This window comes from Quercus robur, chromosome 10 (genome assembly GCF_932294415.1).
Source record: "Quercus robur chromosome 10, dhQueRobu3.1, whole genome shotgun sequence".
Taxonomy (NCBI): domain Eukaryota; kingdom Viridiplantae; phylum Streptophyta; class Magnoliopsida; order Fagales; family Fagaceae; genus Quercus; species Quercus robur.
The window spans coordinates 39,370,878-39,385,902 of NC_065543.1; the positions used below are offsets into that span (position 1 = coordinate 39,370,878).

Genomic DNA, 15,025 nt, shown 5'->3' on the forward strand with positions numbered 1-15,025 from the left:
AAATTTCAAAACTAATATTAAGAAGTTGTTAGGTAAAGACAACAACAACAAAATGCCAAAATCTTCCAATTTGGATTTATCAATTTTAGATTATGTAAATTAAAAGCTAAAACTTATAAAATATTGCAACATTTTGAATACAAATCTCATATACCATTTTTGTATTCTACCGATTAAAACTTACTATTTTTTTTATTTTTATTTTTTTCATTTTAAAATTTGATAATTTTATAAGAAAAAAACACATGATAAATTGTTTATTGATGGAACATAAAGTGGTACAGGAGATTTGTATTCAAACATTTTTTTAACATAATATCTCATCAAATGCATGTATGACGTGGGTCAGTTAGTACCTCTTGGTTTTCTCACAAGGATGTTCAGAGTTCAACCCAAAAAAAAAAAAAAAAATCCATTAAACTTATATATTAAATTTTAACAAAAATAAAAGTCTTCAACTTTGATTCTTAGTTTTATGTTAAAAATAAAATTTTAAACAAAAATTATAAAATATTTTCAAATTATATATCATCATATAATAGGTAAGTAATATAATAAAAGTTTGGCCCCTAAATAAAATATTTTTTTCCCACTTAAAAAAAAAAAAAATTGAACTCAATTTCTGCATATAAAGAAATACGGACAATGTTAATAAGTCATAAAACTCTTTTGGCAGCCTTACACATTATTTATTCATCACATCACATAACTCATTGTCCATATCATCAAAATCCTAATGAATACATATCCTTTTTTTTTTTTTTTTTTTCCTTTTATAAATCAAAATAGTCTATTAATAAAACCAAAACAATTCTTTTTTTCTTCTTACTACTCTATATGATATATATATATATATCATCAAAATCCTAATGAATACATATCCATATATTTTTTTTCCTTTTATAAATCAAAATATTCTATTAATAAAACCAAAACAACTCTTTTTTTCTTCTTACTACCCTATATGATATATATATATATATATATATTATAGAAGAAAGACAATGCATTTCAATTAAGGAAAGTTGTTAAAATCAGCTTGAAGTACATTAGTAATATCAGGTGAGATATCTTTCATCTATACTCTTTTAAATTATTAGTAAATATTGTTTTTTTTTTCCTATTCATAATCTAATTTATAGTCTCTTATTAAATGTTGATTTTTAAGGTATGCTTCATATGAATTTAGCAAGTAACCATTCCTTTTTATTTTTCTTTTTTGGAAATATAATTAAATTAAAATTTTTTTTTTGAGAAACAAAATTGAATAATTAAATTAATCTGTAGAAGGAAAGTTGAAAAAAAAAAAAAAAAAAAAAGTTGGTGCCAAAACCAAAGAAATTGAACCAAACTGTCATTTACTACTTTCCCACCATTCACATGCCACGTGTCACTCATTCCTTGGCTACAATATATATAAATCCAAAATCCCCCGAAATCACTTCTTGTTTGCCTCATTATAAAGTACCTTGTATTGACGTTTCTCAATTCCCATACAAGGAGGGGCATTCCCTGTAATTACATTCCACATACGTGTCCTTTTTCGGTATTTCGCTTTCCGAACTAGCCCTTACAAAATTTTAGCTAACCCTAAATTTTTACCCTTTTTTTTCAATTGCCGCCAATTGTCGGATCTAGATTCTTTCTCACCCAAATTCGATCTTGATTTTCACTCTGAATCCTCGATTCGTTATCGGATTCGATCGCTCCTCGCTATCCTCTTCCGATCGATCCCAATTTTATCGTCAGCCATGGCTTCGATCGATTTCTAGGGTTAGGGTTTTCGAAATTTTTGTTCGATCTGTGTATACGATCTCAGATCTGTGAATCCGTTTCTTCAATTAGGGATTTTGGGTTCTGGGTCTTGTTTTTCTCCTTCAATTTCTTCCGATTTGTATAAAAATTTCGCGGATTTTTGTTTGGGTTTCTGGGTTTGATTCTTTTAGGGTTTGTTTGATTCATAGATCTGTTCTGTTTCTTGGTTTTTCCTCTGGAATCGGTGTATTTATTTGTGGGTTGGGTTCAATTTTGGGGATTTCGTTGAATCTTTGAAGATCTAGGGTTAGGGTTTGGAGAAAATTATTTATTTCGTTGAATTAGGTTGGGGAAAAGTGAAAATTTTACCATTATTCACCAAATTTGTCCATTAATTTATCGTAAGCTTACTATAATTTCCCGATCCAACGATCCGATATATCATTTGCTGAAGACTGTTTCTTGAGGTATAAACCAGTCCTTTTTTTTTTTTTAAATAATAATTATGAAAATTTAGCCTGCCATTTCTAATTAATAAAAAATAAATAAATATCTGTTGTAATTATTTAGGTTTTAATTTTTAATTTTTTGCAGTGATCTTTATTTATTTTTTAATTTTTTTGGTTTTAAAATAGGATTGTTAGTTATATTTACCAAATTGCCCCTCATTATAGATACTGATCTATTTATGGAAGAGTTGCACAAGTCACTGGCCCCATCTATTTTTTGAACAATAATTGAAAATAAAATTAATAAATTGATTAATATAAATAGCATGTTAATTTCTTATGGTTGTGATGTCAACATGTAGATGCTTTATGTATGCATTTTGATGGCTTATAATATAATTCATTGCATGCCTTAGAAAAGGGTGTTTGGCAATAGAGTTTATCTAATAAATTGTAGTGAAACAGAATAATTTGCAATTACTTATTTTGGTATATGGGCATATTTAGTTTCAGAAGAGTTCTTAGGATGACTTTGCTTCATATGAAAGCATATATACCAATGGAAAGTTAGAATGACTTTATTCTTAAAAAAAAAGACAAGAAAAGAAAAAGAAACATTAACCGAGTTTAGCTGTTTTGCAGTTCACAAATATCTTAAGTTAGAATAGTTTAAATGTTAGGCTTTGAATGAGGCTCTAGATTATAACTACTGCTATGTGAAGTGACAGAAAGTTCAAAATTATTTGGATGATTATAAAATGCTTGATTAAGCAGCAGAGAAATAGAGTAGCCAGTACAGATAGACACATTAGAATGTTACTAAGAGCAGTGTATCTTCTAACTTATTTTTATCAATGATGGATGGTTGTTTTTAAGCGATGCAATGTAGAAAATGTCTTCGTCTGGTTTCTTTTCTCTTTTGTATCTTTTCAATTGGTAAAAGCAATAATGTACAGCTTTTTTGTTTTTTGTTTTTTTTTTAATGGTAGAAGTCTCTCTCTTTGGTTGCTTTGTTCCACAACATACAATCAAACAGTAATGTTTTCTTTGTTTTGTATTAACTTATTTAAACTATTTTATGCAGTTAAAAATGGTACAGAAAAGGCGTTTTGATGATGATGATGATGAAATATTTGACGTTTCTTCCAAGCTTCCAAGACAATTGGAAGACAATAATCGGCTAGTTTCGTTTTCGGAATCTGTTTTTCCTGGAAATGCTTCCCAGGTCCCTCAAACATTAGGTGAGGCATTTAGTCTCTGTTAATTTATGGAATGCTTAATGCGGGCTTCTTCGGTGTTCATGGAGCCTTTAACACCCTGTCAATAAAAAATTAAAAAGATACAAAAAGAGGCTATGATGTGAAGTGTAAATAGGGAATACTAGCTGTGCAATTATACACCCACCTAATCTAATTTGTGCCACTTGTTGTGTATCTAAGTTTTACCTGATTGTGTAATCTCAATCATCTGACCTCTGAACCACTCTCAAATCAAACTTCTTATTCTAGCCACTTAAAAGATTTCAAATGATTCTATCTGTGGGAGCCCTCTAAGGGGTTGAACTTCACCAGTGGTCCTTCATTGTCAAATGACATAGTTGTCTCTTCTTACCAATTGGTTTGTCCTTTATTTGTTATATTTTTAGTGAGTTTTTAGTTATTTATTTCCAGGTAAGCATTTGTTTGTGCCTGGTTGGAAATTTTGGATCTTCAGATTAAACATTGTTCTGAACCAATGCACGTTTGTCATTAGTTTGACCATTAGAAAGGTAGTGGTTATATGAATACCAAGGTTCATTATATGGGTTTTTTTTACTCGCCTCTTTGTTGAATTTTCTAGATCACTAAGTGATTGGATGATTCCCTTTGTAATTTTAAATCAACACTCATCAAGTTGTAATGTGTAATTGGTAGAGGGTGGATTCCTAAAAGGCAATATTGAAGTTGATGAGAAGCTCAGTGACATTTTTACTGATCTTCCAAGAAGTAGTGAGGACAATGAAGCCATTGTTCCTGGCTCCACTTCCATCTCCTCCTGGGCAACCAGTAGTACAAGTGAAGAAGATTTCCGGTCAGAGGCACCAGTTCATGTATCTTTTTTCCCAGAATTTTTTTATGCCGAGCGTCCTACAAAGACATTAACTCACTGTGATGATGCCTATTCTATACTTTTTGATCATCCTCCTCGGAAACCTGTTCCTACTGGACCCAACCATCAAGCTGATATTCCAGCATGGAGTTCACAGGACACCAAGAGCACTTCAACTCATTTAGGCACACCTGAAGCAGTTTCAGACTCTGACCTCACTGTTAGGGATGAAGATGAGAAGAGACTGATGGGGACCTGTGTCATTCCAATGCCTGATTTGGATTTATCTGTGTGCAATGGTGACAATGTTGGTAATGGTAGAACTGATTGCAGCTGTGAGGATGGGGGTTCTGTTAGATGTGTCCGACAGCACATTACAGAAGCAAGATATAAACTTTTAGAGAATGTTGGGCAAGAAATATTTGTGGAGTTGGGGTTTTCTGACATGGGAGAGCATGTGGCACAGAAATGGAGTGAGGAGGAGGAAGATTTATTTAATGAAATTGTCTTCTCAAATCCAGCATCATTGCACAGGAATTTCTGGAAGAATCTCCCTAGTGCCTTCCCCTCCCGAACCAAAAAGGAGATTGTCAGTTACTATTTCAATGTTTTTATGCTTCAAAGGAGGGCTGAGCAAAACAGATGCGACCCAATGAACATCGACAGTGACAATGATGAATGGCATGGGAGTGATGATTATGGTGACAATGAACATGGAGTGACAGAGGAGGATGAGGATTCTGTTGTTGAATCTCCTTTATGCCACAACAATCCTGTTTATGATCGGATCAGGGAGGATGATTTGCAAGAGTATGATGAGGATTCTGCAGATGGAACTTGTGATGATGACAAAAAGGCAAATGTTGTTAGTGGAGAGGGTGTCACCAATATTTCAGAAACAAACCCAAAGAAGTTGCTTGACAACTGTGGTTCCAGTCCCACAGTTCAGCTCCAGGATAAAACTTCTTGGGATGAAAGGGGAGATGAGGAAGTCCAAGATGATTCATGCTTGTCTTCGGACACTGGGGTTGCCTCACAAGGAATTCAGGCGAAGTCTGAAAATGGCAGTCACTGGTCGAGTAGCGGTAGTGTTAACGAGTTAAGCAGTGGGGTTGGCCATGAGTACATCATGGAGCCTTGTGACAATAAAGCTTGGGATGCTGGGTTCATGACTTGCCCCAAGAATAAAGTTGACTTGTTGCCAACTTGCAGCATGATTGAAGAGATTTTTGGAGACGGATCTTGGAAATAGAGCTTGAGCTAGTGTTGCTAGTCCTAGCATCAGAGGTAGTTCTGGGAAGCACCAGGATTTTGAGGCTTTCATATTAAGCAAATCTACTAAGTGTTTATCTCATAAAAAAGTATAGTGATAGTTTTAACTTCTTTTTTCTCTTTGTACATTTGCCTCCTCTGTAAGATAGAGTTGTAGAAGGTGATTGGTTCAATGTGTTTAGGCTTTAATTCTTGTTACTTATCACCTATTTTTGTTATTTGAGAAATGTGAATTTGCATTCACACCTAAAAAGAAATCAACAATGGTTATCTTTCTTTGTAGGTGGTTAGGACTTGCTAGATACACCAAGTGTAAGAATGTGATTCCTTGATGTAACTTTTGAGTTATTTTAAAAATGAAAGAATTATTATATACTTACTAATCATAAGGTATTAAATAATGCACCCTTTGTTCATCAATAATAATAATAATGCACCCTTTGGATGCAAAGAGGACAAGAGTAGTTGACCTTTGTCAAATTATATATTTTGAATACCGATTCTTCCTTGGAGCATCAATTGGATGAAAATGATGAATAAACAAATACAGGATTACATGGAATATACCTCTTGAGGTTGAGAAAATATTTAAGAGTTTGACTTTCTTTGTGAAGCATCTTGGTGATTCTGGTGAATATGCATATTCAGCAGATTGACGAAAGTCAACTTCGTCAAATCAAGTTTTTTAAACAATTTATTCATTATTCTTCGGCTTAAAAAAAGGTTCTGTACTATTTCTGAACCTTTGCCCATATAATAATTTGCAACTTTAAAAGCTTGCATATAAAAATAAGATGACAATTTTATAATCCCTCTGTACTATTTTGTTAGGGTGTGATACAAATATTATCAATCAAATATACAGAAAATTTTGATTTTTTTTTATGGGGTATAATTGAAATAGCAGTATATGATATATTTTTTACTTTAAAAAATTCAATGTGTTTTAAATGGCAAGTTCTTTATGGATAATGTATTTTGTAATTGGGTGTTATATATATATATATAGTGAAAAATGCATGAAAACATAACACCCTAAAAAGGTTTTGTTTTATTTTACGTTAGGAGAATTATTAAACCAAATTGTTACTATTTATACTTTGATAATCACTAAACAGATGGATGAGAATCAATTGTTATAGGAATATTTCTCCAGAAGGTAGAGCGATATCTCTTTCTTCCACACAAATTAAATGAAAACTGAATAAAGATAACTATATGGTAGATCATAATTAATCATTAATATAACAAATAACATAAAGCGGGGGAAAAAACATACTTATTTTTGAGAGAAACTTTTAATCATTAATATTGATCAAAACACCAATTAGTTTTTTGTGTAAGTGAGGGAAATCGAACTCCAAATCTCTTATTCAATTACAAATTTTTTTACTAATTGAGCTAATTAGAATAATAATAAAAAAAAGCTTGGGAGAAAAGTGTTTATAAATATTAGTTATCTTTTGAACATTGATGTAAATAATTAAGGGTCTGTTTGGTAATGTTGTTTTAGTAATATTTTTTAAATGTTGTGGAAATACATGTGAGTGAAATTTTTTTGTAGAAATACGTGTTATGTTGTTTAAACAACGAAAATTGTTGGTTAAACAACGCAACCAAACATGCCCTAAATATGAATAATACCATTACCTGATTCTCAAAACAATTTTTGAACGTGTGCATTTGAATATGATTTGGCTAGTTATTGAACATTTACCGTAAGATTTTGAGTAGAAGTCATGCATATACATAAATATCAAAATGTTAGTATAAATAATGACTTGCATTGATTGCCTTTCTTGAATAAATTTCCTCACCTATCCCCAACCGAATGAAAGAATCCCCAACCGAGTGAAAGAAACGAGAGAGAAACAGATCATTAGTCTTGAATTTGAAATGAATGAACTCTGTCATAGCCTAACTCTTTAAAGTAAATTAATTCTACAACAATAAAATGATAGGGAAGCAAACCTAGTTTGAGGACCTCTTCCACGTGAAGTGGACAAATCTAAACAAAAGGTATCTTCAATTTTTTGTACTGATTCATCCACCAAAGCACTTTTTTTTTTTTTTTTTTTTTTCTTCTTCTTCTCAATATTGACAGGTTAACAATTGCAGCACATTTGAGAAGCACAAAATTATCAATACTCAACCATCAACATTAATGGAAAGAGAATCATCTTTTGACAAATGCTATATGTAGGGACACAGTTCGCGTGGGCCCACAGTAGGGTTGGGTTCACACGTAAATGGACCCGTACAATATCATTTGTAGAGAATGGGGTCGAAAGGCTAAACCATGTTTACTCAGCCGTGGTTTAGTTGAGTTGTTCATGCATGATCTAGAGGTGTTCACCCCTTTAGGTCTTTTTTCTTTCCGGAAGAATCCCCCCCCCCCCTTCTTTAGGTTGTATATTTTCCTTTTATATTAGCATGCATTCAATTTCCTTCGTCCACGTGTAGGGTCGGACTTTCCAAGACTGACACCTGTCCCATCAGTTTCAGACCTGAGTTGCTGGGAGTGGTTGAGTAGGCCAAAGAAACACGACTCTGTGAGAGGCAAAGCTCTGTCTAGGGCCGGTAGTATTGGCAGCCTTTCCTAGATATTTTAGATTTCTTACAAGATTATCCCTATACCACTTTTGCCCCTTTCCTTAGTGTAGCTCTGGGCTAACCGAGGGCTGTACCTTCCTCGGCGGCTTCTATGGCCCATTAGTGCTTTGTGTTTATTGGGCTGGGACTACTATCCTCCTCGGCTTGGGCCTTAAGTATCCCCGTGAATAGGTGGATCTGGCCCATCTGTTGTCGGGCCCCACAATAGCCCCTCAAAACCCTGCTATCCAACTCTTCGGTTGGAAAGGTGGGTTTTGATAATACCGAGACTTTATTGCGGCTTATTAAGTTCGGCCCTTGATCAACGTCAGCGACTTCTCACCTCCCCAAGTAATGCGCCGGTCTACGTGACAATTCCCTTGACTTACGCATGAGGCGTTTATTCCGTTTGGATAGCCGTAGTGCGCTTTTAATGTCTTCTTTTTACGAGGTCTCTTAACTCTATCGGTTAAGGATGGCTTGGAGAAACGAAACGGTTTTGCATTTACTAGCAGATTTCTTAGAGGATCGGAACGTGTCACGTACCCTCGTCTTTTTCCCCTATATAAAGAGAGAAGATAAGAGGGTGATTCTCTCATATGCGAATCCCTTAGACTTTTCCCAGAATCCGCCTCTTCCCTCTGGTTATCCCTCATTTGATAACATGTCCACCACAGTGATCAACCATGAATGAATCCCTCCTTTCCCTGAAACACCATATCTTAACGAAACTTGAGATGGCTCGGTCGGGACAAGGATGGTGGAGACTCAAGGTTTGTCTCCCCATTCTTTTAGCCAAAATCCGAAGCAGGGACTCGTCATACCCCATTTCTGGTGTGACTGAGTCGAAAACCTCCCTTGTCATCTCCATCTGCTCTCTCATGAGCATACCCAATTAGGCTCCCCTTCTCCCTCTTTTGCTCCTTTTACTTTCTTTTCATTGCTTCACTCTTCTTCTCCTCCTTCCCGTTTATGTCCTCCATCTTCTTTTTCCCTTGCTTTCTTCAGCAACAAGAGCTTGCTGGAGTGCTTCCATGTGTTCCAATTCTTCTTCCTTGTCCTTCATTATTTTTGTATAAGGTTCTTCTCCTGATATGAGCAGTACTGAGGCATGGATTTCAGAGAGACCTTGAAGGCAGATTCAAAAGACACCTGATGGTTTACTTATTTGTATTACAGATATTGTTATTGTTTTTGCAGTTCATTTTTTGTATAGGCTTGTTTAAGCCCTTCCTTGTACGTTGTAACAAATTTTCATATTAATAAAAGATAGTGTTACTCTATTTCTTATGTCTTGTTTATATATTCTAACAAATGCGAAAGCGCTGCTCGGCATAATAGTATAGAATTTGAATCAGTAAGGACTAAGGACGAAGTAATCGTTGATAAAATGATGCCACGATAATTTTAACAAAATTATTATTCAATATAACAGTCCGACCAGTAAGGAATGAGACTTATCTTAAAATTAGCAGTGATGGGTGTCAAATGTCCGATTAGGTGTGAGAAGTATTTACCCGAGGACATGTTACCTCTCGGATGAATGGCCTCCTTAGGTTGACGATCATTAGGTTGCTCTGCCATCTCCACGAGGCGTGAGCATTAACCTTTTCCATTATTTAAGCCGAAAAGAATCCCTTCATTAGGGCAGCTGACTTCCAAAGAAGCTTAAGTCCGAGGACTTTGCCAAACCTGGGTTTTGTTCAGGACTTATACGTTTTATCTTACGTACTTGATTTTTCTCGGAGGCATGAGTCCGAGACTTGGGTTTTGTCGGTATTGAGTTTTACCTTTTAGCATGGGTCCGAGGACCATGCGAGCCTTAGGTTCTGTCCGAGACCAATGTCCGCACCAGTACTTGGTTTCCCTTATCTTTGAGCATTTCCCGATTCGCCCAAAATTGACTGTCCTCGGCCATGGCCGCTGCTCCGCGTCGGCCAAGGTACCTGGGCCCTTACGCCAAGCGGCCCCGGGTCCACGAATCCACCTAGCCTATGAATTAAGAGATATTTCTGCAACTTCTGGCCACGTGGTACTCTCTGATGTCACGATGACCGAAATGCGCCTTTACGAGGCTTTTTAATCTTGTGGTTGCAGTCGATGTTGGAAGTTGAGCCAAGACCACTTTGTCTGTAGTGCTCCTTGGGACGCTGCATGAGTTGACTACCATCATCTTGTCTTTTCAAATAAATAGGAGGGAGAGATGGTTGCGTTATATATAACACCCCTTCTTTCAGTTTTCTCTCACATCACGCTTCCCACATCCGGAGCTCTCCTTTCTTGGCATAACATGTTGAAAACGAGGGTTGGGAATAAAGAACTTCCTCCGCCGCAGAAGCATCGTGTCTTCATGAGGCTTACTACCATAAGAGATGGGCGCAGGAAGCACAAATTCAGGAGAATACTCCCTCTCCGCCGAGAGGGAAAAGAATCGTCCCCTCGTTTAGTCAAAATCCGAAGCAGGTTCTGTTCATGCCAGAGTTTTGGTACGGCAGAAGAAGGGTTTTCCTCCCTCAGCGCCTCCGCTTTGCGGTAGGCGTATATTTAGAGAAAGCCCCACCACCTTCAACTCCCTACACCTTTTCTTCAATGGTGTCAGGTTCAAGTTGGATCTCTTTCGCTGTTTGAGTTGTGGGCAAGTGAGAGCTTTGAAGAAGAACAAGGTCTTGGAGCTGTAGCCAACTTCTCTTCTGACCTACTTCCTCGGCTTTTACTTATTTTCTTGTATCTTCCTTTCTTTTGGTCATGTAGTGAACTTTGACACAGACCGGTTCTAGCTTTTCATTGTACATTGTACTGTCTTTTTGCTTTAGTAAGAAATGACGATTTCTTTATTTATTCTGAATGTTGTTCCTTTGATAGAACTACTTTGTGAGTTGGTGTACTCCATGTGTGTGTTTCTCCTTGGCAGTATTCAGGGCAAGGACTCTTGAAACCCGATTCAACTAATTTTAATCTATGCACACTAACAGACATGATAATAACTCGTAATAAGTTAAACTTAGAAAACTAACCGAGATGTCGATTGAACGCTCTGCAATAAGTGTGAGAATATCGTCTGAGGGTGTCGAACTTTGAATAATTCATCTAAGAGCACGACCAAACGTTGCGTGACTTTGGTGGTGCTTTTGAAAACTTGTTAATCCATTCCATATTGGTCCCTTTAGTGTTAAGGGTTCAAAAGCAGACTAGAGAGTCCATGTAACACAGCTCTTCCATTTAAGTAGTTGATTTCCCCAGAGGCTTGGGTCCGAGGACCATGCAAGGCCTTGGTTCTGTCCAAAACTTGCTTTTTCTTTGTAAGTAGTTGGTTTCCCCAGAGGCTTGGGTCCGAGGACCATGCAAGGCCTTGGTTCTGTCCAAAACTTGCTTTTTCTCTGTAAGTAGTTGGTTTCCCCAGAGGCTTGGGTCCGAGGACCATGCAAGGCCTTGGTTCTGTCCAAAACTTGCTTTTTCTCTGTAAGTAGTTGGTTTCCCCAGAGGCTTGGGTCCGAGGACCATGCAAGGCCTTGGTTCTGTCCAAAACTTGCTTTTTCTCTGTAAGTAGTTGGTTTCCCCAGAGGCTTGGGTCCGAGGACCATGCAAGGCCTTGGTTCTGTCCAAAACTTGCTTTTTCTCTGTAAGTAGTTGGTTTCCCCAGAGGCTTGGGTCCGAGGACCATGCAAGGCCTTGGTTCTGTCCAAAACTTGCTTTTTCTTTGTAAGTAGTTGGTTTCCCCAGAGGCTTGGGTCCGAGGACCATGCAAGGCCTTGGTTCTGTCCAAAACTTGCTTTTTCTTTGTAAGTAGTTGGTTTCCCCAGAGGCTTGGGTCCGAGGACCATGCAAGGCCTTGGTTCTGTCCAAAACTTGCTTTTTCTTTGTAAGTAGTTGGTTTCCCCAGAGGCTTGGGTCCGAGGACCATGCAAGGCCTTGGTTCTGTCCAAAACTTGCTTTTTCTTTGTAAGTAGTTGGTTTCCCCAGAGGCTTGGGTCCGAGGACCATGCAAGGCCTTGGTTCTGTCCAAAACTTGCTTTTTCTTTGTAAGTAGTTGGTTTCCCCAGAGGCTTGGGTCCGAGGACCATGCAAGGCCTTGGTTCTGTCCAAAACTTGCTTTTTCTTTGTAAGTAGTTGGTTTCCCCAGAGGCTTGGGTCCGAGGACCATGCAAGGCCTTGGTTCTGTCCAAAACTTGCTTTTTCTTTGTAAGTAGTTGGTTTCCCCAGAGGCTTGGGTCCGAGGACCATGCAAGGCCTTGGTTCTGTCCAAAACTTGCTTTTTCTTTGTAAGTAGTTGGTTTCCCCAGAGGCTTGGGTCCGAGGACCATGCAAGGCCTTGGTTCTGTCCAAAACTTGCTTTTTCTTTGTAAGTAGTTGGTTTCCCCAGAGGCTTGGGTCCGAGGACCATGCAAGGCCTTGGTTCTGTCCAAAACTTGCTTTTGTTTCTTTTTATTTGCTTGTTTTCTGAAGGCTTGACTCTTCGAACAAGGTGGGGGGAGCTGGCCTGGTGTTTGAAGCCCCTAGGCTTGTCTATGTCGTCGACGACGTGGAACGTAGCCCCTAGTAAGAGCTTATGTTGGAACATCAGTAATATGTCGCCGGTGATATAGGCACCTTCGTAGCCCCTTGTTCGACGGAAGCTCAACTTCACCATCGCTCGAGCTAACATGCAAGCCTCCCCACGGTGGGCGCCAATTGTAGGGACACAGTTCGCGTGGGCCCACAGTAGGGTTGGGTTCACACGTAAATGGACCCGTACAATATCATTTGTAGAGAATGGGGTCGAAAGGCTAAACCATGTTTACTCAGCCGTGGTTTAGTTGAGTTGTTCATGCATGATCTAGAGGTGTTCACCCCTTTAGGTCTTTTTTCTTTCCGGAAGAATCCCCCCCCCCTTCTTTAGGTTGTATATTTTCCTTTTATATTAGCATGCATTCAATTTCCTTCGTCCACGTGTAGGGTCGGACTTTCCAAGACTGACACCTGTCCCATCAGTTTCAGACCTGAGTTGCTGGGAGTGGTTGAGTAGGCCAAAGAAACACGACTCTGTGAGAGGCAAAGCTCTGTCTAGGGCCGGTAGTATTGGCAGCCTTTCCTAGATATTTTAGATTTCTTACAAGATTATCCCTATACCACTTTTGCCCCTTTCCTTAGTGTAGCTCTGGGCTAACCGAGGGCTGTACCTTCCTCGGCGGCTTCTATGGCCCATTAGTGCTTTGTGTTTATTGGGCTGGGACTACTATCCTCCTCGGCTTGGGCCTTAAGTATCCCCGTGAATAGGTGGATCTGGCCCATCTGTTGTCGGGCCCCACAATATATAATACTAACACCAAGATGAGTTCTTTTTAAAGTTCCATTTACTTTTAGGAACTAAGTTGTTTTAGCTTGTCCTTGGCAACCAATGTATGTGGCCAATCCATTAATAAGAAGAGGAAAGTACTTCCTATTTTGAGTAATCCTCTTTATGGATTTATGGAATAGGATTTCTTCTGTTCCATTCTTCTCTAGCACAAATTTGGTTTTCTTTGTGTGATAATAACTACTCTGACCATATGAGTATACAGTGGTGTGGTTTTAATATCCAATAATTATGGTACTTAACATCACTTGGAAAGCAATCTATAAAAGGCTATTGTTTGTATAAGCAATTAATCATATAGTTGATATGAACAATGAAATACATATTCAAATATTATATGAAACTTAAATACCCACTTTCAAAAATAAATAAATACTAACCAGAACTCAAACAAAACTGAAGTGATGAAAAGAAAGAACCTCTGATTGGAGATTAAAACTCCAAAATGCATAGACCATCATAGATCTGCATAATAGAGCAAAATACGTAAGGCCAAAACAGAGTTGAATTAATTAATATACTAAAATTGATAGTATTTTTATAACACTATATCATTAACATAGAAAATTTGATGTGGCAATTAATACACAAAAAAAGAACCTTTAGTAAAAAAATGAGAAACAGAGATACAAAATGGAAGAAATAGAGAGTATTGACCTTTTTTTTGCTATAGACAGAACATGGAGTGATTTTTTTTTTTTTTTTTTTTTTTTTTTTTTTTTTTTCCAGAGGATACAAAAGGAGTAATAAGAAATTTATATAGAAAATAAGATGGAAGATGAATAGTGCAAGAAGAATAAGGTTAGAGTGAGAAATTGTACTTGGCTTTTTTTCAATACACTGGACCATTGTGATGGTACCATGTGTCATCAATGCAACAGGTCTAGTGTGTTGGAGGCCTTGAACCCAAGTTTTGACTTGAGAAATTATGGAGGGAAAAGAAAAGTGAAAATTGAGGAGTGGAAGGTTAAAATGTAACGGTAGAATATATGAGGTCAGGAAGGAGGGAATTGAATAAGGTGCATGCATTAAAGGGTATGAATTTGATCTGGCTGATGCGTGACACTACAAGTTCTGCAAAACTAAGCTCAACACTTTGTTTCTCCAAAAAAAAAAAAAAAAAAACAAAATGAAAAAGAAAAAAGCTCAACAGTTTCATTTTTATGTATGGTATAGATAGATTACACTTCTTTTTTCAAGTGTTTAATCCCCACCATTCTTTTTAAGAATATAAATAAAAGGTTAAATTAAAATACTTAAAATAAATTAGGGATAATTACAGTAAACCCACCTGAGGTTAGACCCGTTTACACTAAGCCTACCCGTGGTTCAAAACTTATCACTTTGCCCACCTGAGGTGCCTTCCGTTAGGGATCTGTTACCCACCTCTCCGTTTGCCGTTAGAAAAACACATTTTTAAAGATAAACAAACATAACAAAGATAAAAAAGTTAGGACTTTTTATTGCTTAAGAACTTGTTTGAGAACAAAACACAGGAATAGCACAGATCAAATGCTATTCCTGATTAAAAGTGATA

At 37.1% G+C, this 15,025-nt stretch overlaps 1 protein-coding gene across 1 annotated transcript; it reads left to right on the plus strand.

The window, feature by feature from the left end:
* The first annotated feature begins 1,459 nt into the window (after positions 1-1,459).
* Positions 1,460-5,947, plus strand: LOC126704461 (uncharacterized). The gene is made up of 3 exons (XM_050403499.1): positions 1,460-2,222; positions 3,289-3,445; positions 4,118-5,947. Exons 2-3 carry the CDS (start codon positions 3,295-3,297, stop codon positions 5,542-5,544), a joined length of 1,578 nt encoding a protein of 525 aa, XP_050259456.1. The 5' UTR covers positions 1,460-2,222; positions 3,289-3,294; the 3' UTR covers positions 5,545-5,947.
* The last annotated feature ends 9,078 nt before the right edge of the window (positions 5,948-15,025 follow it).